Source organism: Neovison vison, chromosome 5 (assembly GCF_020171115.1).
Source record: "Neovison vison isolate M4711 chromosome 5, ASM_NN_V1, whole genome shotgun sequence".
Classification (NCBI taxonomy): Eukaryota; Metazoa; Chordata; class Mammalia; order Carnivora; family Mustelidae; genus Neogale; species Neogale vison.
Genome location: NC_058095.1, coordinates 5,182,575 through 5,210,045, shown reverse-complemented (window position 1 = coordinate 5,210,045; position 27,471 = coordinate 5,182,575). Strand labels below are relative to the sequence as shown.

Sequence of the window (27,471 nt, the reverse complement as noted above, 5' to 3'; positions counted from 1 at the left end):
TGGACTGGGGAAACGGTGGAAGAAAGTCCCTCTCCCCTAGGATGGCAAACTCACCAGGCCCAGAGGCAAGTTAACACTGATTTATCTGTCCCGTAACATGGCTGCTCCGGCAGAGCCTGGCAGGGACCGCAGGAGGCTCGGGCAGAGCCGGGCCGGGGCCGCAGGAGGCTCAGGCGGACGTGTCGAAGAGGCGGTCGATCATGTCGCCCACCTGCTCCACGCGGTACTTGATGTACTTCTCCGGGTTCTTGGTGAAGGGCACGCTGCCGTACCTGGCCAGGCGCTGAGGTCAGGGGCAGGCTAGCAGCCTCCCCAGCTCCACCTCAGCCCAAGGCACTTCTCAGCGTGCCCCTGAGTGATGCCCCTTTCTGGCCCCAGAGCAAAGCCCAAGGCACGGGCTCTGTCACCCACATCCACACGCCCCTCCGTGTTTTCTCGAAGAAGCACAGCGCAGAGACCCAGCAGGGGCAGTGAAGGGCAAAGGGCTGGGGAGGTGCAGGCAGAGGGCTCACCTGTGCAGAAAGGCCCCATAGGTCTCCCTGACAATATTTTTCTGCGCTTGGCGAATCTTGTCTCTCTGCTCCATGTCAGGAATAGCCCAGGCCTTCTGGATCTTGCACAATTCTTCAAGGCCATCATTGAAACCCTGGCCACCAAAAAAGGTGGAAATAGAAGCGACCCAAAGACAAAGACTCCAGGCCCGTGTCCCTGCAACAGCAGCAGGGAGCCATGGAGGGGAGGGGACCCCAACTCACCTTGAACCGCTCCTTGATCATCTGCCGCTCCTTGTCCCTTAGCTGGGGAAGGTGAGAGAGGACAGAGAAAGTGTTCCCCAGAGCAGAACCGCCAGGCCACTGGCTCCTTCCCCAAATGCCTGAGCCCAGCCCTATCTCCTGCCACCGTGGTGGCCACAGGCATCCTTCGCTCTTCCCATTTTTTCCCAGAGACATGACAAAAAGTAACACACCTGCTAGATACCCCTTCCCAGCCCAGGCCTTCTGCATACCTTGACTCCCGGTTGGAACACAGGTAGGTTCTTCTCAGCGATGTAGTCAGTCACCTTTAACCAGCTGCCGGGTGGGGAGAGAAGCAGAAGGCAGAGCAGGGACAGCTCAGGCGGCTGCTTCCCAGGGGCTGGTTTGTTTTGTTTTGTACATCTCTGGATCTATTAGGGGAGGGGCGCTCCGCACTCGTTAGAGGCACGGCTAGGCAGAGCACAACTGAGATTTTCCCTTGGAAAAAGAAAATGTTGGGGCTGGTGGCTTTCAAAACTAAGAGCAGGAAACAGAATTCAATACATTGAACAAACACTAGTAGCTGCACATCGATCTCCTGGAGAATAAAGATGAAGCGGATAAGAAAGGAGGGAGGAAGCAGAGGACAGACAAAGCGAGCAGGAGGGCCACGGCTCACATGAAGAAACACCAGGGGAAACACAAACCAAGGAGAGACGGGGATGAGCAGCAGTGGGAGCACAGCAAGTTCAAGTGCTCTCGCGACCTCGCTCTTTGCCCAGCCTCATATCCCCACACCCGCGAGGCAGCCTCTGGATTCTTCTTAGCCTGCGCCCTTGGCACCCCACCGTCTGGAGAGGCTGCCATAGCAGCCCCCGGGGAGCAGGTGGCGGTAGAGGGGGGCTCCCTCTCCGTCCTGTCAGTGTGGTTAAACAGCAAGGGGAGCACTGGGCCCACAGGGGAGCACTCCCCTGCCCCTGACCCACTCTGAGTGTAGCTCAGGTAGGAAGAGTGAGTGAAGGATTCGAGCCTGGGGGTGAGGGGAGGGCAAGGCGGGGCCCACCTGCGCTGGTAGGTCTGGATCTGCTGCTCAATGTGCTCCCGGTAGGAGCGCTCAGCAGTCTTCTGGGTCACGGCCACCAGCTGAATCAGCTCCGACCTGGGGCGGGGGAGTAGGGAGGGAGCAGAGGGGGACCAAACTGGTTTTCGGGGACCATAAGGCTGCTGGTCTCCACAGCAGCAGCCGCGGGTCCTGCCCCACACCGCCCCAGGTCCTGGGACTCCAAGAGGCAAAGCGCTGCCCTCCCCACCTGGCCAGAGGGCACAGGTGGCCCCGGAAGGGCGGGGGCGGGGGGAGCCGCATGTGCGCACAGGCCCCCTGCAGCCACTCACTTCTCCAGGGCCTTGAGGATGTAGTTGTAGTTGTTGTGCAAGAAGATGGCGCTCAGGGCCGGGTCCTCGTACACCTTGGACTTGCTCAGGAGGTTCAGCTGTAGGTTGCCCAGGACCTTACCTGCACGGGGAGGGCGGGCAGTCTGACCAAAACCACCCCGGTCCCTGGCCCTTGAACCAAGTCCAGCCCTTGTCCTTGTCCCTTCTAACCTCAGACTCCACAAGCCTCCGGAGCCCTCTGCCTGGCCCTGCTCAGCCCCACAACGGGAAGTTAGGTTACAATTCCCCAGGTCACGGAGGGGGCTCGGGAGTGGTCAGGGAGCAGCAGGAGGGCACAAAGGAAGGGAGGGAAAGGCGGGGGGGGGCGGGCGCAGGGGGCTGCCAGCCAGCACTCACAGATATAGGTGCTCAGCAGACGCTTGCTGAACTCGGAGCTGTAGCTGGTGGCAGAGGAACTGGTCTCTGGGAGGAGAGAAGACCTGTTACTGCAGCCGGGGCAGCAGCCAGGACCCTCTCTGGCCTTCCTTCAGCCCTGGAAGCAGCGGGGCAAGCCCTGGGAGGGGCCCCTGAGCCTTCCTCGGGCCAACTGGACGCAGAGGCGCTCGGGAGTGGGGCTGCTGAGCTGCTGGGCTCCTGCTGCCGCGGGGAGAACAGCCTCAGCCTCTTCCTAGAACCCAGGCCAAGCCCCTTGCCCCTGACAGTGACGGGAAGGGGAATGAGCTGGTCTGTGTTCAGCAGGAAGGGCGGCAGGACAGAGTGGTAGGCCCCCTGCCCCCAGCCCTGACTCAGGCCGGGTGCTATCTACTCCCAGGCCCATTTATCCCACTGTGGGCTCCCCACAGCCTCTCCCCCTTCTCCCATACTGGGCTCCTCTGCACCAGCAGGAGGGTGGTGGTGTATGAGGAAGGGGGGGGGGGAGGCAGGTGCTGGGATAGCCTGGGGGGGCGTAGGCAGGGTGCCACCCGGATAAGCTGAGCATCAGAAAGTGGCCCTGCAGGGAGCTGAGAGTTGGGAGCGCCCCGAAGAAACTCATGTCCCCCCGACCCTGCTCCCCACTAGGTCCTGAGTCTGTCCAGATGCCTCCGTCCCCAAGAAAACTCACCCATGGGGTTTCAGAGGGGTAGGATGGGGCTGCAGAGCCCTGCTGCTTACCTCGGGGGTCTAAAGGAATATTGTATGTGTCCCCAAGAACTACGGAGTGAAAGGCGGCGCACTCAGAGGGGAAGGGGGAGAGACAAAGAAGGAAAAAGACGCAAAGTGCAAACACAGGTTAGAAACTGTGTCCCCAGAGTCCAGCAGACCCCACCCCGTGACAGCCGGAACACAGACAGCAGGACACACCCAGCTGGACCCCTGAAGGTGAGGGAGCACGAAGCCAAGGGGGGGATCTGGAGAACTGCAGGCCAGAGGCCGCTCCTGGCTCCCTCGCCCCCAAAATGGAGGGAGGGGGAAGGCCCGGGGACCCAAACAAGTCAGAAACGCCAACCTCCCTCCATGCCGACCTCCCCAGCTCCAGTGCCGGGGCAGCGGTCCGTGGGAAGACACCGGGCCGGCCCGGAGGCAGCAGCCCACAGAACGGGCCGCTGTGTGACTAAGCGGGAGGACAGGCGAACGCAAGGGCCGGTGGAGGAACGCGGGAGGTGGGGCAAGGCCGGCGGCCGCCCTCGGAACCAGGGAGTGCCACTCTCCAGGGTGAGGACGGCGGAAGGAGTGAGGAGGGAAGAAGGCAGGGTCAGAAAAGGAACAGTCAGACCCCACTCCGCCGGCGGGGGTGATCTCTCCCAGGGGTGGCCAGTCACACCCCACGTCTCCAGACAAGAGGGAGGAGTCAGGGACGGGTAGAGGGCCCCACTGGGAGGTGCCAAGTACCTTGGGAGGCCAGCATGGCCCCTGCCGTCTCTTGGAAGTCTAGGAGCTGCTGTAGGAAGAGGATGGCCTGTGTGGGGAGAAAACAGGTCCAGGAAGAAGGTCAAGGGCAGGACCTCAAGGTCAAGATCACTTCCCTAACACACCCCCTCGGACCATTCCACAGCAAGTGCAGGGCCAGGGGTCTGCCACGTGAAAAGGGTGGTTGCAAGCTTCCTGCCCCACTGGAGACGCCAAGGACTCTGCCATCCATCCAGCCACCCACATGCTGGCTCTGGGCCAGGCCGGGCCCCTTTCCCTCCCCAGGCGACCTTGGGCAGCACCTACGTTGCTTGTGAGCTCGTGCACGGTGCCGTCCTTGGGCATGTTGTATTCCTTGTCTGGATCATTCTGTGGAAAGAACAGCCCAGCTTCCTGAACCTGCTCCCCAGGCCTTGGGCCCCACCGCAAGCCCCAGGCAGACTGCTCTTGGTGCCGCCTCCCGGTAGACAGGGGTCAGGGCGCCCCTCAGGCAGGCGGGCTAGAGAGACGGGACAGGAAAAGTGGGGCAGGAGTGTCACCCTTGCGGGCTCCGGAGCCCCCTGGGGAAAGAAAGGGAGGCGAGTGGGTACTGATGGGAGACTCGCAGCCCCTCTTGGCAGCCTGCCCTCTGCAGGAGCTCCTGAGGCAGGTCCCTGGCGGTCCTGCCCACAGCTCCTAGGGCCGCAGGTGGCCCCAGAGAGAGGGAGAGCACCTTGATGTTGTCAGCAAAGTCCTCCAGGGCCTTGGCTCCAACGGTCTCCATGGAGGTGATGAGGCCGGGCAGCTTGTTCTTGGTGCTGGCAGCCGTACCCTGAGGAAGCACACAGCTGCAGAGCGGACCTGCTCCTCGCCAGCCGCTCCCCTGCCCCACACCGCAGGGCCTCCCCTCCTGTCCTGTCACCCCGCGACTGGGTCCCCTTGCCCAGGGCCCTGCAGAAGCTGCTTCCATGCAGCTTTGGAGCAGAGGTGCGAGGGTGGAGAAGGTGGTTCCCCCTCCCTGGGTCCCCAAGGGTCTTCCCACCCACATACCTGAAGCACCTGGTCAAACTCGGGCTTGGTCTGCTTCAGGTGCCGCAGGATGGGGAAGACGGTGAGCACCGCGGAGAAGTCATGCCGAATGATGGCCTTCCGGGCCGCAGACACGATGTTCTCCCCTTCGAGCATCAGCCCGTCCAGCGCATCCTGCGAAAGCAGAGCAAGGACGTGGCTCACGGAGGGGGCAGAGTGGTGACAGCTGCCTCCTAGGGACGGTCAGGGCTGCCAGAGGGGCTAGGGGAAGCCAGCATGGCCCAGCAGGGGACAGCAACCCCCCCCAACACACACACACGGTGGGGGTGGCTATAGCTGAAGGCTACTGGACGGCAGCTTTGGCCCGAACCCCAACTTCCGCAGCGGCAGGTTTGCGGGGACATCTGGTCAGTCGGGGCCCAGGAGCATGGTGGGGATCCCCACGCCTGGGGATCCAGGCAGCACCTGGATCAAGGAGTCAAAGGTCTTTTTCTGATGGTGCTCAGGGATGACGTCCATCAGCAGCTGGTACTCGCTCTGGGCCAGCTTGACGAAGGCACTGACGCAGTGAATGTAGGCGTCGGTCTCCACGTCCAGCGTGTCGTCTCTCCCTGGGGGGACAGCAGTGCCCCTGAGCTGCTGGTCTGGGGGCTGCCGCTCTCCCTGCTGGGGGGGCATGGGTCTCCCCAGCTCCTGGCCTGCAGCCCAGGCTGGCAGCAGATGGGGGGAGGAGGAGGACTGTTCTGGCAGAAAGCTGAGAGAATTCCAGCAGGCCTGACTGCTTCGAAGGAAAAAAACAGGGCTGCAATCCAGCCTTTGTCCTGGCTTCAGTTTCAGCTCTGCCAGACAGTGTTCATGTCCCAGAGCATCAGGTACTAAAGACGTTGGGGAGATGGATGGAGGGATCAAGAGGGAAGAGTCCTACATCGGCTTCTTGGCTACGGTGTACCTGTCCCCAGGACTGAGGATTCTGAATCGTACTAGAAAATGGACGGCCAGGGGTGGGTGAATGGCAGTGCCCACGTCAAGGTGGAGGCACCCTGGTCACCCATCGGAGAAAATGCCAGGCCACTGAAGGCAGTTCTCAGCCCCACCAGACCTTCTGGAATGTCTAAGAAGGCAGTGGGCTATGGCCTAGGAGGCTAGCTGGCATGGGGTCAAACTTTGAGAAGGGGCCATGAGTCCCAGAAAGGGAGGGCTTCTTGCTGGTCAGCTGCCCCAGGAGACCCAGGGCCCACTAGCGGAGGCTGGGGCAGGGGGCGCCCCCAGGCAACCTGGTCCCTCAAGCAAAGGAACGGGCTCCGAGTCAGAGCTGTTGTTGGAGTCGGATGTCAGGGCTCCCTGCTCTCCAGGGAGCCACCTTCCAAGTAGCGGCAGCTTCTCCCCTTGGCCCAGGCCCTGAGAGCCAGGCACACACGCCCATCTGGAGAGAGGCAAGGAGACCTAGTGCCCAAAAGAGAGACTTGAGAGAGGCCAACAGGGCTGGCTCATCTTCAGAGCAGAGCCCTCCGGGGACCTCTGCCAAGGCAGCGGCGGCTGCCCTCGGGCTGGGCTGCGGTACTCACCAGCCAGCGGCCCGTGCTTGTCGTTCAGGGCCTCGGACAGGTGCTTAACTCGGAAATCATGCTCGTGACCTAGCGAGACGTCGGCCGTACAGACACAAGCAGCGTTTATCCAAGGGCCGGGTGGGCTGCCCCTCGGGGACAGGGAAGAAGCCCTCGATCTCCAGGAGGGGACGTGAGATGGGGTGGGGGGCAGGGGAAGGGGCACCGGAGAGGGCTCTGAGCCCCTCCTCTGCTGCGGACCACCTTGGGAACAGCCATTTCAAGCCTGACTTGCAGTGCCCCAGACCGTCGTTGAGAGCTTGTTCTCTAAGCCTGAGGCCAAGAGAGAAGCCTGCGGGACGACCCAGGAAGGTTCTGGAGAGCTTCCGGCAGCTGCGGAGGGTCTGATGCTCGGCCCCAAGGGGTTTACCCACATCACCATATTTGGGGGTGGCCTGGAGGCCTAGGCCAGCTTGGTCCCGCCACTGCTGGTCTGAGCGTGAAAGGGCTGCCCGTGACAAAGAACTTTCTCTGAGTTCAAATAGGAGACAAGGACAGAGACAGGGAGGGAATGGGTAGGAAGCCTCAGGGAGGGCAGAGCTGCCGTCAGCCAGATAGGACCAGGCCAAGGCCACGACACCTGCCCCTGAGCCAGCTGGAAGGAGTGGCACCAGGGACCTGCTGTTCCCACCCCCGCTGCCCTCTCAGGGACTCTCCCGTGGCCCTCCTGGGGGCTTGGAGGCTCTGCCCTGCCACGAGAGTGGACACAGGGTGGAGGAGGAGGGAACAGGCGAAGAACACAGGGTGATTACCTTCCAGAGGAATGAGGTTAGAGCCCCCCTTTTTCCCATCTAGACCATGCTGGGAATACTGTTTCAGAAGGTTCTGAGCCTTACGGATCGTCCCTGTCACCAGAGCCACACAGAGAGGAGACAAGAAGACCTAGGAAATGAGCGAGAGAAAACAGCAGCGGGCCTCCACCTGCCCACCCCGCCCCCTAGAGCCCCACACCCGGCCCCCCAACAGTGAGCATGCCCACACACCGTCTCTCCAGCAGGCCCCTTCCAGGACCGCCGGAGGCGCTGCACAGGGACAAGGAGGAACGGGCACGGGGTGTGCCCCATGTGGGCTCCTGATTCTGCTCCTGACCCTCACCGCTCCGGATCTGAGTTCTCTTTAGGAAGCGCAGTGGGTAAAGGAGATGAGATGGGCCAAAAAGCCCATCAGGAGAAGCCCAAAATAAAAGACACTACTGAGTGCCATGTAAGTTGGACCAGACTGGGGCTCCGGATGGAGGAGCTGGTGATGACGTGCTCACACCCAGAGGGCACAGCCAAGCTGGCAGAGTCTGGGGACCCCCTGAGGCCGACAGGCCCATGGCCCGGCCCGAAACACTAGTAGGAGTCAGAGTTCCTGGGCATGCTCAGTGCTGGGACGTGGACACACGGAGGTCGATGGAAAGCAGAGCCCGGGAGCTGGGGAGACGGGACTGAGCTTCCTGGGAGAGCGGTGCCCAAGACAAGGCTTGGAAACCCTGAGGCAGCCTGGCCCCATGCACCAAAGCCACCTGAACCCCCAAAGCAATCAGAGAAAACTCAGAAGCTCGGCTGGGGGGTTCACGGAAGCCACCACACAGAGCCGGAGGCAGGATGGTAGACAGGGGACATGCTTCCGGCATGGAGGAAAAAAACAACAGTTAGTATCATAAGTGAAGTCAACAAAAACAAAATCCCAATGCCTACAGCCTCCGGGGTCAGCCACCCCTGTGGGAATGAGACATCTCAGGGCAGGAAAGGGGGAGATAAAATAGCATTTAAAAGACACGAGGATAGCTGCTTTGTTAATAAAATGCACTGGGAGCAGGGAGGAGGCCCCCACACGTAACTCTGGTCTGTCTTCCCTGGAGACTCCTGCGTCCCCTGACCCCCAGCCGTGTCCCGGAACAAAGTGAGGCTGCCTGGGTTCTGGCAGTTCCCCAAATAGCTGGGGGAGAAGGGACAAGGTCTGGAGTGGCTTTCTGTTTAGACCATGTGACAATCAGCTACTAATAACCAAGTTCAGGGCCCCGGCTCAGCATCTGTCTCCCCGTGTTCTCCCCATTCAGTGAGCAGTCCTGCTAATGAGCGAATCAGATTCCTGCCCCACAGCCGACCGGCAGCAGATGGGCTCACACAGGGGCCTTGAGGAGGCTGGCCGGCTCACGGGCATGGACGGAGACCGAGGACACTGAGCGGGCAGCCGTCAAACCCATCAGGTGCCCGATGACCACGGAGACGCTGAGATTGGTATTAAATTGCCAACCGACTGAGGCCTCCCTTGCTCCTCTCCTCTGAGCCAGGAGCAGATGGGTCCCAGGGGCCTGGCTCCCCAGTATCCCACATCAGTCCCGACCCCTGGCTGCTGACGACTCTGGAAATTCTGCAGCAAGCACAGGAATCCTCAGAGCCTGAGTCTTCCTCCGTGGCCCATAAGCCAAGGACAGCCTAGGCCCACTGTGAGCCCTGCCACGGCCAGCGGATACCCCGGGGGCGGTATAGACCAGGTCTGCCCCCCCCACATGGGCCTTAGAGAAGAGATGGGGAAGGGAGCCCAGACCAGCTGAGGCAGGCAGCCTCACGGCCTCACGGAGGGAGACAGCCCCCGCCCAACGCACAGAGGCACGGGGACGGACCGACGGGTGCCAGCAGCCGCGGCCCAGCGGGCGGGCTCAGCACAGCAGTAGGAGCAGGATTTTAGGTGACGGCCAGGAGACCCCGCCGGAGGGGAGAAGGCGGCGCACCTCCTGCTGGGGCCACCGGTCCTCTGCTCGCTCGGGACCCTGAGGGCAGCTTTCTCCAAACCCCAGTTAAAGGCCGGAGCAGGAGCAGGTGCTCTCCGAGGAGCACGGGCAAGAAACACTCTCCCCACACCGCTGTCACGAGGGGTGGGTCCCAGTGGCCACGCCGGGTGCGTTCCCGCAGCCACAGCTCGGCAGGGTGGGCTAAGGTGCAAGCAGCCCCTGGCTCTCGAGCTTTCTCTCCCTGGTGCTCCCAGCAGCCCCTTGCCCTAGCTTCTCCAGACTGCGGCTGACACACGGAGACGTGGCCCCTGGAGCATGGAGCCTCAGCAGATGGGGAGTCACCTGCTTTCTGTCCTCTGTACCTACAGCCGGGGGTCCCTGTGAGGACAAGCTCTGGAAGGGCCGACGCCGCTAACCCCAAGGCAGCTGAAGGCGACGCAGGTCCCACACAGCCTTCTGGCTGGGGCTGAATGGGCCGGGGTGCGGGCTCACCTGGCCTCTTGATGGGCTTCTTGGTGGGCGTGTCTTTCCTCTTGTTGGGGATGGCGGGGGAGTAGGGAACCCCAGAGGAAGAACTGCTCTTCCGGAAATGCTCCTTCAGGCCCTTGATGGAGCGGTCTAGCTGGCTGGAGCGAATCTGGTAGTAGACGTTCATGAAATCTGAGGAGAGAGCGGGGGACAGTTGTGGCAGCTGGGGTCCCTGCCTCTCTTTCCCCTCTAGATGCAGCGGGCAGGGCAGTAGCAGAGCCCACCGTCTCGGTTTGCTAACTCATTCCTAGCATCTGCTGTGGCTCCCAGCTACCCACGTAGCCTTGTCCCAAATCAAGCCATCTTAAAAGGGGGGGGAAAAAACAATAGAGATGCTAATTAAATTTCGAAGGTAAAGTTCTTTGAGACAACAAACATAAAATTAGGGGGCACCCAGGAGGCTCAGTGGGTTGAGCGTCTGATTCTTGATTTCAGGTCAGGTCATGATCTCACGGGTTGTGATATGGAGCCCCGTGTTGGCCTCCACGCTTAGTGGCGAGTCTGCATGAGCCTCTCCCTCTGCGCCTCCCCAGGGTATGCGCGCACACCCTCTCTCTCTCAAACAAATAAATAACATCTTTTTAAGAATAAATAAACATCGAGATCCACCTTGGTAAGGGGTCAAAGGATGTGAGCGATTCACAGGAGGCAAAGAGACAACAGAAGGCAGTGAATGAAAAACACTGGGTCTTCAGCCACTTGTGACATGCAAATTTTTTAAAAAAGGACCACAGCAGCCCCAGCTAAGATAAATAAAATTAATGAAGAAGAAAGAGCCTTGGGACCCCTGATGGCTCTTTGGACTGGCCCCGCCCACTTGGAGAGGAGCTGCAATGGCAGAAAGTTACAAACCTGTTTGGCCACTTCTTTTTTCTTTTTTTATTAACATATAATGTATTATTAGCCCCAGGGGTACAGGTCTGTGAATCGTCAGGTTTAAACATTTCACAGCACTCACCATAGCACATACCTCCCCAGTGTCCATCACCAGCTGCCCCATCCCTCCCCCGTACCCTCCAGCAACCCTGTTTGTTTCAAGAGATTAAGAATCTTTTACGGTTTGTCTCCCTCCCGATCCCATCTTGTTTCATTTTTTCCCTTCCCTACCTCCCACGACTCCCCGCCCTGCCTCTCAAATTCCTCATCTCAGAGAGATACAATAATTGTCTTTCTCTAATTGACTTATTTCGCTCAGCATAATACCCTCTAGTTCCATCCCCGTTGCAAATGGCAACATTTCATTTTGGGGAGTTGCCAAACTGGAACTTTGGCAATTTATTTATTTTCAGATAAATTTATTTTATTTGAAATAAAATTGAATAAAAAAATAAAAAATGAATAAATTTCCCAATTTATTTATTTTCAGAAAAACAGTATTCATTATTTTTTCACCACACCCAGTGCTCCATGCAAGCTGTGCCCTCTATAATACCCACCACCTGGTACCCCAACCTCCCACCCCTCCCCCGCCACTTCAAACCCCTCAGATTGTTTTTCAGAGTTGGGGGAGTTTTTTTGATGGCTGCATAGTATTCCACTGTAAATATATATACCACATCCATTCATCTGCTGATGGACATCCGGGCTCTTTCCATTGGTCGGCTATGGTGGGCATTGCTGCTATACTGTTTGGCCACTTCTACCTGATAGTTGCATCTTTGAGAAAACACCCAAAGAACTCCCTACGTAAGGAAAGCGTCCACACAAGTATGTTCCTAACAGGACTATCTATCAATACTCAGAACACTGGAGAATCCAAAAATGCAAAGAGACCGGGAAATACTCCATTTCAGCAGTTCCCAACCAATGTGTTGCAAGGAGCCCCAGGGTAAAAAAATGGGCCGAAGCACAGGGGTCTGGAGGTGTCCACTGGCCTCCCTCTTCTCCCTAAAATTCTCCTGCTGAGCCCACAGTCCCCCAAAGCGCTGCTTTGGAGCCGTGGACTTGTTCACACAGTCACGTAAGCTATAGATTTACTGCTCGTATTGTCATTTCCTACTAAACTTTATGAAAAAAAAATCCAGGTGGATTAAAGAAATAAAGGGGGAAAGGAGAGCACTGCGTCCGGCCCTGCCACCTGGGTCCTCTCACCTTGGTTGCGGCCGTACTCCACCAGCCAGCGGGAGATGCGGATCACATCCTGGAGCACTCCCTCGGGCAGATGCTCCAGGGGCACCTCCTCTTGGACCTCCAGCTCATCCTCGCCACTGATCAGATCCAGGATGAGCACAGGGGACACGACCTTGCTGTGCCTGGTCATCAGGCTGCGGAACTCGGACTCCAGAGACTCCTTCCCGCGCTCGAACAGCAGCTTCTATGGGGACAACGGGAGGAAGGAAGGGAGAGGGCTCGGCTGCTTCAGCCTCCAGGGGCCCCTCCTCTGCCTTAACTTCCTTTCACCCAGAGAGGAAACACCAGGAAGCCCTCTCTGCTTCTGTCTTTGCCTTGTGGTCCCTCAACATGTGTGTTCACACGTGAAACTCCAAGTTTTACAAGACACACGGGCTTCACAAACATGGGCCTATGATTTTCCCGCTGGGCCATTACTCTGTTTTCTTGTTAGAAAAGGGTTCGTAAGAGAAAACAAAAATAGATCAATGGAACTATGTCGAGTGAAAAACTTCGGTTCTGCAAGGGACACCATCAAAGAAGGGAAAGGACAGTCCACAGGATGAGAGAGAACATAGGAAAATCATACACTGGATAAGAAACAGACAGCCAGAACACACGAGAGAACAGAAAACATGCGTCCACAAGAAAGAGAACACGCGAGGGCTTGCTGCAACATTATTTGTAAATGCAAAAAGTGGAGTGTCCAGCAAGTGGAGAATGTGGTCTCTCCACACAATCTGACATTCCTCAGCCAAACCATGAACAAAGCTTTGACACACACCACTGTGTGCCCAAATCTTCAAAATGTTACGTGAGGTAAAAGGCGGCAGACACGAAAGGTCACATATTATATGATTCCATTGCTATGAGAAGCCCGGAACAGACAAATCTGGAGGAACAGAGCACAGACCAGTGACTAGCAGAGGCTATGTGACTGGGGAAAGGAGCTGAGGTTTGGGGCTCTTGTTTGGGTGATGAAAGTATTCTCTAACTGGTTCCAGGGGTCCCATGCCACTCTGTGATTATGCTAGAGCCACTGAGTTGCCTCTAAGTGAGCAAATGTTATGGCAAGTGAGTTATATCTCAATAAAGATGTCTCCGAAATGAGAAAGGAAGGAGTTGGAGTGTCCTTGCTTGAACGAGGAGGATGTGCTCTTGGGGAGACCTATGGCTCCTGTATTCTCTGTCTCCACCCCACCCCCAAGTTCTAGTCTGGCTCTTTACTCTACAACCCAAACTTGGCAGTGACCCCCCAAAACAAAGTTCTCCAAGCCCTCCAAGACTCTCCAAACTCAAGACAGCCCCCCCCCCCACACGCTGCAGTGCACTGACGACACTGGTGTGTCCCCACTGGTGACTCGTGTTGATCCCATTGTCCTTCAAGGCAAGGAGGCGGGGCCGTAGGTGGTCAGAGACCCCTGGCTGGATCCCAGCCACTGTCATACCCAGTGTGACATATGAATGTCCTCATTTCCATCACAGAGCCTGATGGCAGAAACTCTGGGAAGTGCTGCTCTGAACAAAAGCTTTCTCGGTTGGAGAAAGGCCAGGTTCCCATCTTCCGTTTCTCAGCTTACTCCCTCTTCTGGGTGACACACACACACCCAGGGTGAGAATTGTGGTGCCCCCAGGAGGGTGTGCCCGGTCACTGGGTCCGAGCTGGCCCTTCCTCTAATATTCTTCCCGCTCTGGGAGGCTGGGGCTCATTTCTCCTGTGTGCATTCTGCCCTTCCCTCAGTGCCTTGAGTAAATCTCACTTCCCAGCCTTACCCCACCTTGCTCTGGTCACCTACAGCCTCTGATACTGAAACGCAAAGACAGAAAACAGCAAGTCAAACATGAAAACAGGAAAGCAGGTTCCGAGAGTAATCAAGTTCACAGAGACAGAAAGGAGAATGATGGTTACCAAGGGCCGGGGGAAGAGAGGGACAGTGTTTAGTGGGTAAGAGTTTCATTCTGGGAAGACGGAAAGAGTTCTGGAGCCGAGGGTGGGTGTGGCTACACAATGTCAATGCAACTTCACGCCACTGAGCTCTTCACTTCAAGTGGTTAAAATGGTAAATTTTATAGTACGTATTTTTCACAACAGAAAAAATACAAACGCACGTATAAAAATCAAATGTTAGATTTACATTTGATATGTAATTTAGAGTTGACTTAATTATAAAAATGTATTAAGAATGTATACCTATAATTTCTGAGACAGAAGTCTTAAAGCCTGAAGTACACATATTGTATTACGTACTACTGTTTCTCCCACTATGTTCTCCTTTAAGAAGGTCCAGTGTCCCTCATGGGACCGGGGCAGGGACCGGTGTTGCCCAAACTTCCCTCCCGCATTAGCCCACTGGCCCCTCACCACTTTGTTGAGCTCTGGGCTGTCCGGGCTATTGTCCTGGAAATACTCCACGGCCTTCTGAATCTTGGCCATGCTCCCAAGGTACTCCTCTAGCCTGCCCGTGGGGCTGTAAAGGGAAAGAGCTGCTTCAGCCTGGGCAGATGCAAGATAAACAGGCAGGACCCACTGGTGTTTGAAAGAGAAGAGAATGGACACAGGGGACTCCGGGCTCAAATATATTCAAACCCTCCCCCCGAAGCCTAGCGTCGCTGGCGCAGGAGGTGTCAGCAATGCGAGCCTCTGGTCCTACTCACCCCTCCCTGATGATTTTCTCAGTGTCACTGGCCACATGGTAGTAGCTGATGACATGGTCCAGGCAGGAGAGAGTCTTCTCAACATTCTCCTGCAGCCGCTGCAGGTTCTCCGTCTGCTTGTGCACGGGGATGATGGAGTTCTCCAGCTTCATAAGACGGCTCTCAAAGGATGACAGGATAGACACCTGCGGGGAACAGCCCAGTTTCAGGACTCAGGCTTGTCCCAGGACTGCTTCCACCCACGCGTGAGGTCTTTGGAATTTGCTGCCTTTTCTCTGGTTTTCTTTCTTCCCTTTTTTTTTTTTTTTTAAAAAAAAAAGATTTTTATTTATTTTGACAGAGAAAGAGAGCACAAGCAGAGGGAGTGGGAGAGGGAGAAGCAGGCTTCCTCGATCCCAGGACCCTGGGATCATGACCTGAGCCAAAGGCAGCTGCTTCACCAACTGAGCCACCCAGGCGCCCCTCCTCTGATTTTCCAGATAATAAAGTCCATGAGGGAAGGGATAGGGTGTCCGTGTTCACCACTGTATCCCCAGCACCTACCATGTGCATAGCACACGGTCCAAATAAACCGGATGAAGTTTCACTTGAAGGCAGACTGTGCATCGAATGAACTCCTTCCAAGATAATCACCGCAGATGGCCTCCCTTCCACCCCCGGAAGCCAAATCTCAATTTCACTTCTCTCTGAAGCTTTCCTAGACTGAACAGGAAGTAGTTTCATACAGAGTAGCCTCAAATGCATTGCTAGTACCTTCAAAACTCTCTCTCTCTAAGGGTGAATCTCCATTACATAAGGACTAAGACTTTATGATTGTGTTCTTAAACACATACTCAAAGTCTGCATCTACTCGATATGAGCTTTTCCAGTCTCCTCTGGAAGTAAGGAAGGAAACTCCTATCTGGTGAGCCCCTGTTGCAGACCAGGTACTATGCAAGACACGCTCCCGTTTATTGGCTCCTATGACCTGCACAGCCACGCGGGAAGGTTGCCACTGCCTCTGTCAGTAGACGAGTTAACTGAAGCTCAGTGTTACTTGTCAGGAGCTACACAGAAATCAGTGGAGGGGGCGCCTGTGTGGCTCAGTCAGTTAGGCGTCTGTCTGCCTTTGCCTCGGGTCATGATCTGGGAGTCCCGGGGTCAAGTTCCCCATCCTGCTCCCTGCTCAGTGGGGAGTCTGCTTCTCCCTCTGCCCTTCACCCTGCTCTCTCTCGCAAATAAATAAAATCATTTTAAAAAGGAAGAAGAAGAAGTAGTAGTAGTGGTGGTGGTGGTGGTGGTGGCGAGGACCAGATCCCAGCTCTGATTTCAAAGCTCCTTCTACCCCTCAGTAGAAGGTTGAAGGTTGAGTTTTCTCTACCCTCAGTAATCTCAGAATCTCAGGCCACCCTGGCCCTCTGATCATCACCCGAATTGAGGACGACACACGACCACCCCCCAGCCCCTGTAAGTCAGGCTCGCTAAATGTTTGCAGAAGGAGAGAACGAAGAACGGAGAGCTCGCACCGAAAGCTGAAAGTCTGTGCCAGCAGGAGCTGCGACATCCTCAGAGAAGGGGCAGAAAAAGGGAAGGGAGCTAGGTAAGAGACCCCCCCCACAGCTGCTAGAGAAACCCACACATTCCCGCCGTCACCACCCAGGCTCGAACCCGGCTCTCCCCCAGTCCGGAGGCCTGTCTGCCCCTCCCACCTGAGAGGTTACTCACCATGTTTTTGGTGAGCTGGTCGCTCTTCTCCAGGCTGTCTCGGATGAAGGACAGCGTCTCCTCCTCCTGGGGGAAGCGGAGGGGGACATATTACAAGAAGCTGGAGGCTAAGAACATCGCGTCCCGGCCCCACGGCCTCGCCCCCAACCCTATCTCCTCGCAGGGAGTGCTCCCTCCTTGCCCTACCCTCCCCCCCACCCACCGAGCAGACGCCCCGGCCCGGATCTCGGCCCCTTCCCTCACCTGCTCCCCATCCCCAGCCTCACCTGCTTCAGCTTGTCCTCAATCTCCCGCCGCCGGGCGGACGCCTCCTGCGGGGGTATCATCGCTTCGGCCCAGCGGCTCCCACTGCCCAGAACCTTACCTCTGAAGGCCCTCTCGGCTCCCGTCTCTGCCACACCCACTTCCGCCCTTAGCCCCGCCCTGTGGCGCGCTAGTGGTGCCATATTGAGAGTGGCAAGCGGAATTAGGCTTGCGCAGAACCAAGTAATGGGTCGAGGCAGGTGGCCATCTTGGGTGTGGCAAGTGGGGCTTCACTGCCTTGTCAGAGAAGGTTCCCCAGCGGCGTGGTGTCGCTTTCGCCCGCGGGACAGCTGGAGTTCACTTGCGGGCTTCGTGTGGCGGCCGACTGCGGCGGGGGAAGACCATAAGTTTGTTTCCCTAGTTCGCATTTTGTGTCCAGGCACGGATATCGCGTGCTCCGCACGCTGCAGCACAGAGCGTGTCACATAGAACGTGTGGCCAGTTGATGAGCTCCTCTAACGCCTTTGCCCAGAGCCGCCTCTAACCACAGCTTCAGGGCAGACGTTCCTGGATCAAGGTTCCTGTGGGGCTGGGGGTTCAGCTTTACCCGTAAGACTCAGCTCCTGCAAAACCTGATGTCACTCCTTCCTCCACTCCTTCCCTGCCCACCCTGCCTCTGGCCCTGGTCCTCGGGGAAGTAAATAGCCGTGTGGCTTTGCTCAGTTCCTCTGTGGGTCCAGCATCCAGGCAGGGGAGGATAGACAACAAGGCATGTGCTGGTGGGTGAGAATATTTTGGGATACCAAGCCCTAGTGTTCCCAAGGCCCCACCCCAGGACCCACCACATCCGAGAGGAGGAAGAAATGGGACCCAGAGCCTGGAGAGGGATTGGGGAGCTCTTCTGCTGGGGCAGGAGGACCATCTCAGATATGATGGGTGGCCAGGAAGGTGGGATTGAAGGAAATCTCCAAGTGCAGTCCTGTTAGAGATGGGGAAGATAAAAAGAGTCATTGTGGGAGGGCAGCTGCGATGATTTCACCGAGGCAGTCCTTGTGCAGTCCTGAGGACGAAGGCGAGTGTTTAAACCGTTAGGTGCCACGGTACAGAATGAGGGCCTGGGAGGCTACGGTGGAAATGACTCTAGACTCCATAGACCAGCCTAGAGAGCCCCCTTCAGCACCTGCCTCTCTGAACAGCCCCTAGCCCAGGGCAGATGCTCAAGAAAGATATTGATCATGTCTTGCTCTAGAAGTCTGAAGATCCCTATGTTCATGAACAAATACTTTGAACTTGGCACAATATCATTGCATTTTTTGCAAATAAACTACATATTTGTGTGCTTTTTTATATTTTCTCAAATCTCCTTCACTAACTGTAATTTGGTAGCCAGCTAACCTGTATCGGGAGCCTTGTTTGTCCATCTGTTACAAACACCACCCTTACCCGTTATCTTGTCTAATCCTCACAATAAACTTAAAAGTCAGGCACAGCTGTTGTCTCCCTTCTGCAGATGAGGAAGCTCAGGCTCAGAGAGGTCAGGTGCACTAAGTCAACACAGCTGGCTGGGAGAGGATTACCCCCCACCCCCCAGGCTGCTCCCTGCCTCCCCATGCTGGGTGGCTCAGGAGTGTTGTTTGCTGCTATGCAAAACCACTAATCTGATTTTCAAGTAAACCCGTTGTAAAAAACAGGTTCTATTTATGACAATCGTGTCTAGTAAAAGGTAAACAGAATGAAAGATGAGCTTAAATTATTCTCCTCTCTTTCTCTCAAATAATAAAAAATTTTTTAAAAAATGGGGGGCCGGGGTGGCTCAGCCAGTTAAGTGTCTGCCTTCAGCTCAAGTCATGATCTCAGGGTTCTGGGATTGAGCCCCGTTTCGGGCTCCTTGCTCACTGGAGAGTCTGCTTCTCCCTCTCACCCTCTCTCTCTCTCTCTCAAATAAATGATTAAAATCTTTAAAAAAATAAATTATGTTCATTCCAATGTCAGGCATGTGCTGACAAGTAGACACTGATGAAGTCGAAGCTGTCCTTCCTCAGCTACGCTCAGCACAGGCTGCTTTAGCAAAAGTAAAAGAGGAGCAAGTGACATTTCAGTCACAGCCCCAGGAGCCTTGGCTCAGAAACTTGTGCGGAGCACAAAGGTGGCAATCATCGCCAGGCCCCCCACTGCCCACTCACAGAGATCCTCTTCCCAGGGGAAAGGAGGGTGGTTGAGCTCTCTCCCCCAACAGTGCATTCATTTGTTTGGTAGCTTCCTAATTCCAGACGTTGGAATTCATCGGTGTTCGTCCTGAGGAACCAGGTGTATAATTCCTCCAAATGTTTCCTGGGCCCGGAACATTTGTATGCTGGGACATATGCCTATGGCTGGAATTACAGCATCGGAAATATAGCTGACTCACTGCAAAACAGGAAAACACAAACTCCAAAAGCAGTAAGTAAATGGATGATTCAGTTTCTCTAGTTTCTAAAGGTAATGAGTTAAAATTACCTTTCCATTAAAACACTTCCAAGGAAACAAATTTTCCTTTTTTTGGTAATGATCAAAAGTAGCCTGTTTTGCTCACTGAGAAACCAGCAGCCATTAACAGTGCCATCCGACAGAGTGGCCAGGAGGGTGTTTGTTCTTTCCTTTTCTTTGAACTCCTCACAGATATAAAATGAGAGAAAGGACCAAGGTGTCCAGAGCCCAGGGGTGGGCAAGCCTTTCATGTGCTTTCTTATAAGGAAGACAGTGCAAAGGATAGAGTTAGCTTCGAAACACCTGTGGGCACAAACCTGCGGTTTGGTTTTCAAACTATTTTTTTCCCAAAGATTTTATTTATTTATGACAGAGAGAGAGATCACAAGTAGGCGGAGAGGCAGGCAGAGGGAGTGGCAGAGAGGGGAAAGCAGGATCCCTTTAGAGCAGAGAGCCCGATGCGGGGCTCGATGGCAGGACCCTGAGATCATGACCTGAGCCGAAGGCAGAGGCTTCACCCACTGAGCCACGCAGGTGTCCCCTATACCTTGATCATCTTTCATTATGAATATCAGAGATCTCCTGCGTCCTTTGCCCAGTGTTTCTTGGAAGAGATACAATATAGCAACACCGTTCTCCATTAACGGACACTTGGGTTCTTCCCAGGTTTTTGCTATTGGAAACTCCACTCTTATGCATATTGGCTGGTACTTCCTGCACAGACTGTCCCTGTACGGACATCTACACATTCCTAAATTAAAGCATATACTTTAAAAATCTGTAGAGAGGGGCGCCTGGGTGGCTCAGTGGGTTAAGCCGCTGCCTTCGGCTCAGGTCATGATCTCAGGGTCCTGGGATCGAGTCCCGCATCGGGCTCTCTGCTCGGCGGGGAGCCTGCTTCCTCCTCTCTCTCTCTGCCTGCCTCTCTGCCTGCTTGTGATCTCTCTCTGTCAAATAAATAAATAAAATTTAAAAAAAAATCTGTAGAGAGGGGCGTCTGGGTGGCTCAGTGAGTTAAGCCTCTGCCTTCAGCTCAGATCATGGTCTCAGGGTCCTGGGATCAAGCCCCACATTGGGCTCTCTGCTCAGCGGGGAGCCTGTTTCCCCCACCCCCCCCCCGCTTCCTGCCTCTCTGCCTACTTGTGATATCTCTCTCTCTATCTATCTGTCAAATAAATAAATAAAATCTTAAAAAAAAAAAGAAATCAGTGACATTGAAAACAGGACATTAGTAGGGAAAATCAAGAAAATCAAAACTGGTCCTTTAAAAAGATCAATAAAATTGGTAACTTCTACTCAGACTAGTCAAGAAAAAAGGGAAGACACAAATTACTAATATCAGAAGTGAAACCGGGATCATCATTACTGATCCCATAGACATTAATAATAAGGAATATTATGAACAACTCTATGGTCTGAAATTTGATAACTTCGATGAAACAGGTCAATTTACTGAAAGACACAATCTATCAAAACCCACACAAAGGGAAGTAAATAATCTGAATGGAACTACATCTATGACAGAGATTTAATCAGTAATTAATTTCAAAACAGAAAGCACCAAGTCCAGATGACTTCGCTGATGAATTCTACAAAGATTTAAGGAAGAAATGATACCAATTCCCTACACTCCGTTTTAGAAATGGAAACAGAGGAGATCCTTCCAGACCTATTCTAGGAGGTCAGCATCACTTTAAAGGTAAAACCAGCTGAAGACATTACAAGAAGGAAAAACTACAGACCACTATCTCTTAGGAATACAGATGCAAAAATACTCGAAATATTAGCAGATCGAATCAAACAATGTCTAAAAGAATTATACACCGTGGGATTATTATGTAAGTGAGATTTATTACCAAGTGTGAAAGTCTGGTTCAACATTTGAAAATCAATTATGGGGATGCCTGGGCGGCTCAGCTGGTCAAGCCTCTGCTTTCCACTCTTGGTCCCAGGGTCCTGGTATTGAGTCCTGCGTGGGCTCCCTGCTCAGGGGGGAGCCTGCTTCTCCCTCTCCCCCTGCTCATCCTCTCTCTCTTTCTCCTTTCTCTCTGAGAAATAAATAAATAAAATCTTTTAAAAAATGTCAATTAAGGTAATCCTTCACATCAATAAGCTAAAGAGAAAAAATTATGTGATGATATCAATAGATGCAAAAAAAGGCATTTGATAAAATCCAACATCCATTCATACAAATTTTCATCAAAAAACCAGGAATAAAGAGTTAACTTCTTTAACTTGATAAAAACATCTACAGTAAGCTTACAGCTAACATCATTACTTTGTAGTGAGAAACTAGATACTTCACCCTAAAATGGGGAGCAGGACAAGCTTGTTCACTCTCACCAGTACTACTGACATCATGGTAGGAATCCTCACTCTTGCAAAGAGAGAGGGGGAGGCATGTGGGAACTCTGTACTTTCTGTACAATTTTTCCTGTAGACTAAAAAGCCCATTTATAAAAGAGGTTTAAATGGCATCTCATGTTTAATTTTTTTTCTTCAATTAAAAGTAAGTTTGAGGGGCATCTCGGGGGCTCAGACTGTTAAGCATCTGACTCTTAATTTTGGCTCAGTTCATGATCTCAGGATCATGAGATCGAGCCCCACGTTGTGCTCTGTGCTGAACGCGGTGGATGGAGCCTGCTTACTATTCTCTCTTTCCCTCTGCCCCGTCCTTCCTCTGCCCCTTCCTCCCCTTTGTTCCCTCTCTTAAAAAAAAAAGTAAGTTTGAGGAAGTTAAGAGATATAAACTTCTGGTTATGAAATAAATGAATCGGGGAGATAAAAAGGACAGCTGACATCACCAAAGGCAAGGGAAGCAAGGGCAAAAATGAACTATTGGGACTTCATCAAGATCAAAAGCTTTTGCACAGCGAAGGAAATAGTTAGCAAAACCAACTGACAGAATGGGAGAAGATATTTGCAAAGGACATATCAGATAAAGGGCTAGTATCCAAAATCTATAAAGAATGTATCAAACTCAACACCCAAAGAACAAATAATCCAACCAAGAAATGGGCAGAGGACATGAACAGACATTTCTGCAAAGAAGACATCCAGATGGCCAACAGACACATGAAAAAGTGCTCCACATCACTCGGCATCAGGGAAATACAAATGAAAACCACAATGAGATACCACCTCACACCACTCAGAATGGCTAAAACTAACAAGTCAGGAAATGACAGGTGCTGGTAAGGATGTGGAGAAAGGGGAAACCCTCCTGCACTGTTGGTGGGAATGCAAGCTGGTGCAACCACTCTGGAAAACAGCATGGAGGTTCTTCAAAAAGTTGAAAATAGAGCTACCCTATGACCCAGCAATCGCACTACTGGATATTTACCCTAAAGATACAGGTGTAGGGATCTGAAGGGCACGAACACCTGAATGTTTATAGCAGCAATGTACACAGTAGCCAAACTATGGAAAGAACCTAGATGTCCATCAACAGATGAATAGATAAAGAAGATGTGGTATGTATATACAATGGAATACGATGCAGCCGTCAAAAGAAATGAAATCTTGCCGTTTGCGATGACATAGATGGAACTAGAGGGTATTATGCTTAGCGAAATAAGTCAATCAAAGAAAGACAATTACCATATGATCTCTCTGATATGAGGAAGTTGAGAGGCAACGTGGGAGATTTGGGGATAGGAAAAGAATAAATGAAACAAGATGGGATCAGGAGGAGAGGGGTAGGGTGAGGGTGGTGGGGTTATGGACATTGGGGAGGGTATGTGAAATGAAGTGTGTAAACCTGGTGATTCACAGACCTGTATCCCTGGGGCTAATAATGTATTATATGTTAATTAAAAATTAAAATAAAAAACAAAACAAAAGAACAGAAAAAAAAAGTTGAGAGAAGACAGTTAATAATATAATAACTTTCGGGCGCCTGGGTGGCTCAGTGGGTTAAGCCGCTGCCTTCGGCTCAGGTCATGATCTCAGGGTCCTGGGATCGAGTCCCACATCGGGCCCTGTGCTCGGCAGGGAGCCTGCTTCCTCCTCTCTCTCTCTCTGCCTGCCTCTCTGCCTGCTTGTGATCTCTCTCGGTCAAATAAATAAGTAAAATCTTAGTTTTGTAAAATCCTTTGTATATTAAAGAAATGTGCTTTTATCGTTTACGTGCAAACACTTTTTTTCCTTTTTCATTATTAAGTGGCTTACTTCTGTTGCTGCTGATTTTTTTCTCCTAGAATTTTATTTTATTTATTCATATTGACCAGACTTTTTACTTTATAGCTTTTGGATTTTGTGTTTTTCATGGAAAGGCTCACTGCAGGTAAGCTCTCTTTTTCTTTTCTCTTTAAACCACTTCGGTTTGTTCATATTTATTTATTTATTTACTATAACAATGATGTTTACATCACTGAGCCATCTGGATTTTTCCCAAATGGATAACCAATGGTCCCAATATCATTTCTTCAATAATTCACCATTCAGTCTCTAGTTTGAAATGATACCTATAGCTTAAATATGTTCCGCATGTATTTTAACCTATTTTGAGGGAGTATATTCTGTTCCACTGAACTACTTTTCCCTCTGTCAGTACCAGCGGCATCAGACCAGTTAAAGGAACATAACTTTAACTATTTAACACACGTAATGTTGCATATTTCCTCCTTGGCCTTTTTTTTCTTCTCAAAAAAACTTTCTAGATATTCTCTGCTTTATTTATTTATTTATTTGGTGAACTTTAAAATCATTGTCACATTGCAAATTGAATGCCCTCTCCTGAGTAAACCGGTTTGCATTCAGGTCTTCAAAGAGGCTGGGACCCTGTCCCCTTGAGGGATGGAGGCAAAGTGTGACTTCGGAGAGGGGGTCTGGAAAGCCGGCCCAGAGCCTTCCTGGTGGAGCCCGCGCAGTGACCAGCAGAGAGCCGGATTTGCTGCCAGGAAGAGACTCAGGCAAAGGCTAGAGCTGAGGAGTGGCCGGACCCCAGGGAGCCCCGGCTGGGCAGATCAAAGGCAGGCAAGAAGCAACCATCCTCACAGTTGAGTGACAAAAGCCAGAGGGAAGCTTGGCCTCCAGGGCTGATGGTGTGAGGCGGGGGACAGGAAGGCCTGCGCTGCCCTTTATCGGGCTGCCTCCCCCACACCCAGCCTGGGTCCGACACAGACGAGTCTCTGATGACCCGATCAAAAGCGCGCAATGGCTCAAGCAGGAGGATGAGGGGGGAGCGGGAGCGGGAGCACGGAGAGAGCACTGAAGCCCAAGGCTGACCGGGTGGGTCCATGTCTCCGAGTGGGGACAGGAGGGGAAAGCGGTCAGGGGGTGTCTTTGGAGGCAATGGTGAGCCTCTCTGTTCTTCGAATCCCAGCAACTTACTCACAAGGAATAGAAACAACAGCAAGGAGTGGCTGAGGAGAATCGCTACCTGCTCCGGGACTTCGTCACCCCTGCTTTCCACCCCGCCCGCCTTGTCACCTTACGCAGAGTGGGCCCCAGGAGAGGTCTGTGGAGCAGGTGGCAGCCTGGCCTTGGACACAGCTCCTCCAAGGAGTCTGTTCCGTGAGGTGGCCGGCTCCTGTTGAAACCCCAGCTGGTGCGACGCTGACACAGAGCAGGGCTGAGAGCTGGGCTGGGAGGTGCCATGGCCCTGGCCTGCTCCCAGCCCCGCCGGCCACTAGCTGAGCTCTTGAGGGAAGGGAAGGTCCCGCTGACCAACACACGTCCAGAAATAAGTGACACAGCATACATAAAGGGCCTGGCATACAACAGGTGCTCAAGCAATGTTCAGCAGTGCCCACCCCAGATCTTCACTGGCCTTTTTGGCTATAAACGGGGCATATTAATATGGAACTATATAGGTGTCTGCAGCTACCACTGCTTAGAAATGTGTTCTAGGGGCACCTGGGTGGCTCAGTCGGTTAAGCATCTGCCTTTAGCTTGGGTCGTGATCTCAGCATCCTGGGATCGAGCCCCAAGTCAGGCTCCCCACTCATCGGGGAGTCTGTATTCTTTCTCCTTCTCCCCCTGTGCTCTCTCCCTCTCTCTCTCAAATAAATAAATTTTTAAAAAGATTTTATTTATTTATTTGACCGAGAGAGATCACAAGCAGGCAGAGAGGCAGGCAGAGAGAGGAAGGGAAGGAGGCCCCCTGCTGAACAGAGAGCCCGATGTAGGGCTCAATCCCAGGACCCTGAGATCATGAACCGAGCGGAAGGCAGAGGCTTTAACCCACTGAGTCACCCAGGTGCCTCTCAAATAAATAATTTTTTTTAAAAAAAACCTTTAGAAATGTGTTCTAAATCTCAACAAAGCTACGGGGGGGTAGGGAGGCAGGAATATGTTCTGAGTTCCAAAATGTTGGTTTATCCAGAACCTTCGGAACCCCCTACTTCCTGCTGTCTGTCCCAAACCAGTCTCAAGTCACTGACAGCACCTGAAGCAGCCTGGCTGGTGCCGTGCCCTGTGGCCCTACACATGCCACAGCCCATGTTGTCCCATGTTGCCCAGGGAACTTTTGCTTCCAGGACTCCGGAGAGGTCTTGTCGTGGGCCACCAACTCGGACACCAGCCACCTTGGCAAGAGGCTCTCCGCTGTGCGGATCCAAGAGGACAACCAACATTTGAGGGAGTTTTTCAAACCCTAGCTCCCAGTCAGCCCTGCTTGGACAAGGCAGGGACTGGCTTCTGATCCCAGGGTTAAGGCCTGGCAGGAAGCCAGCTGGGGAGGCCAGTCCCTAAAGGCCACATGATTCCTCATGGCTCCAGAGCGTCCAGGGTCAGGGGGCTATTCCCTGTCCCTTTACTCCTGACTCAGTTCCCCATTTCTGTGCCGGCCAGAACTCTCCCTCTCACCCCTTTTCCCTCCCCTTCATGTCAGGCCACGCATGTCCCAGGGGGCTCTACAGAAAACTGGAAAACCGTGTGAAGAAATGGAAGACGCAGCCCCTTCTCTCTGTCTCTGTCTCTCTCTGTGCCTTCTCCAGCCCGCTCTCCTGGGGCATCCGCAGTCTCAAAGTCCCTTCTAGAGGACGCGGCCCTCAGCTTCCCAGAACCCTGCGAGCGGGGCCGCTGGGGGGCGCGCGATCCCGCCCTCACCCCGAAGTTGCACCCCCGGCCGCCGGGCAGGTAGGGGGGCTGCGGGGCGAGTGCCCAGTCTCCTCCCCCGACCGAGGCCGGGCGCACGGGGCCGCGAGGGGGCGCCCGACACCCACGACGTGTCCGCGGCTCCCGGAGACTGGAACCTGCGAGAATGTCCCGGGGGTGCCAGGAAAGGTCAAGGGCAGGTGGACGGGTGGAAAAGGGGTGGGGGCGAGAGGGGTCCCTGAAGAGAGTAACACGGAGACGAAGCCAGCTAATGAGGAACGCTCGGGAGCGCACGGGGATGCGGGCAGAAGCCGGGAGGGAGCGGGGCGGGGGCGGCCGATTGGGGGCGGGGGCGGAGGGGCTCGCGGAGCGGGGTCCGGGCCAGCGCGCGCGGCGATCTCAACCGCGGGCACCCGCCGCATTTCGATCCCGCGGCTCCTGGCTACCGAGGACGCCGGAGGCCAGGCTGCCCTCGGGGGTGCTGGGCGAACCCCCGGGCGCGCCCCCGGCTTCTGCACCGCACCCCACCCCGAGCGGTCCGTGCGCGCGCTCCCCGCCCCCCACCCCGGACGCAGCAGCGCCCCCTGCACCCACCCATCCTGGGGCGCGCCCCCTCGCAGCCCCAAACCCCCGCGCGCTCCCGCAGCACCTGTCCGCCCGGAAAGCCGCGCTCCCCCGGGGCCCCATACCCTGAACGTGACTCAGCGCTTTCCCGCGCTTCCCCTGCCGCCCGCGGGCTCTGCAGAGCAGGGCCGTGGCCTCCCTCTGCTTGGGGCAGGGGCCCGGAAGTACCCCCAGACGTGCCCTCCCTCCAAGCGGCGTGGAACTTTCTGGGCAGAGGGCAGGTTCAGTCACTTGCGCATTAACTCAAGGGCGCTGACCCAGAGCCTAGTGTCTCAGGGAGCCCGACAGCCTGCGCAGGGTGCAGCCCACCCTCGCTGCTGGCTCAGTTCGTAGAAATGAAGATTGCCCTCTTGGAAACATTGGGGAATTTAGGGTGCACAGCAAGCCTGTGGGATACAGCATCACAGCTCCCCTGCCCCTCCCCCCGCCGGGCAGCTTAGGGAGGCCTTGGGAGGCACGGGTGTGTGGCCTGGAGTTTGAAGTTGGGAAGAGGGACCCCAGGAAGAGGGGCTAGCCTTAGGACAACTCGAAGCTGGGAAGGGGTGTCCAGAGGGGAGAGCTGAGTTAGTTTGGGAGGGGAAGGAGGGGGGCCTTGGGGACCAAATCAGCTGAGGGTGGTCAGGAGCTTCTGCAAGGTGGCCTGAGGCCACCCCACTGATCTGGAGGATAACTGGAGTGGGTTCAGGAGACAGCAGTGAGAGGAAGTGGCCTGCTTGAGGTCGTGGAGCACAGAGGGGACGCTGCAGCGGTTAGCCAG

At 54.5% G+C, this 27,471-nt stretch overlaps 1 protein-coding gene and 1 long non-coding RNA gene across 9 annotated transcripts; both read right to left on the bottom strand.

Annotated features, from left to right (window-relative positions):
- Positions 1-65: 65 nt before the first annotated feature.
- On the bottom strand, positions 66-16,728 carry EXOC7 (exocyst complex component 7). 8 transcript variants are annotated; one of them, XM_044247382.1, is made up of 21 exons: positions 16,607-16,728; positions 16,341-16,406; positions 14,637-14,821; positions 14,344-14,449; positions 11,964-12,186; positions 9,837-10,004; positions 7,378-7,470; positions 6,587-6,655; positions 5,487-5,632; positions 5,043-5,195; positions 4,726-4,824; positions 4,320-4,382; positions 3,996-4,062; positions 3,279-3,317; positions 2,523-2,588; positions 2,127-2,247; positions 1,798-1,893; positions 1,007-1,070; positions 756-797; positions 513-646; positions 66-272 (listed from the first exon to the last, which is right to left on the bottom strand). In XM_044247382.1, exons 1-21 carry the CDS (start codon positions 16,664-16,666, stop codon positions 170-172), a joined length of 2,163 nt encoding a protein of 720 aa, XP_044103317.1. In that variant the 5' UTR covers positions 16,667-16,728; the 3' UTR covers positions 66-169. The 8 variants fall into 8 exon arrangements, with proteins under 8 accessions (XP_044103317.1, XP_044103318.1, XP_044103319.1 ...); XM_044247383.1 differs by lacking the exon at positions 3,279-3,317; XM_044247384.1 differs by lacking the exon at positions 6,587-6,655.
- Positions 16,729-17,011: 283 nt separating this feature from the next.
- LOC122907531 lies at positions 17,012-26,870 on the bottom strand. The gene is made up of 3 exons (XR_006384723.1): positions 26,780-26,870; positions 18,767-18,955; positions 17,012-17,562 (listed from the first exon to the last, which is right to left on the bottom strand). It is a non-coding gene; the product is annotated as an uncharacterized LOC122907531 (long non-coding RNA).
- Between the last annotated feature and the right edge of the window lie 601 nt (positions 26,871-27,471).

Coding starts and splice junctions, on each gene's coding strand:
- EXOC7 (XM_044247382.1), bottom strand. CDS start 16,666: ATGATACCCCCGCAGGAGGCGTCCGCCCGGCGGCGGGAGATTGAGGAC. Junction 16,407..16,606: donor TTGAGGACAAGCTGAAGCAG/GTGAGGCTGGGG, acceptor CGCTTCCCCCAG/GAGGAGGAGACGCTGTCCTT. Junction 10,005..11,963: donor GGAGTACGGCCGCAACCAAG/GTGAGAGGACCC, acceptor CTCTCTCCTCAG/ATTTCATGAACGTCTACTAC.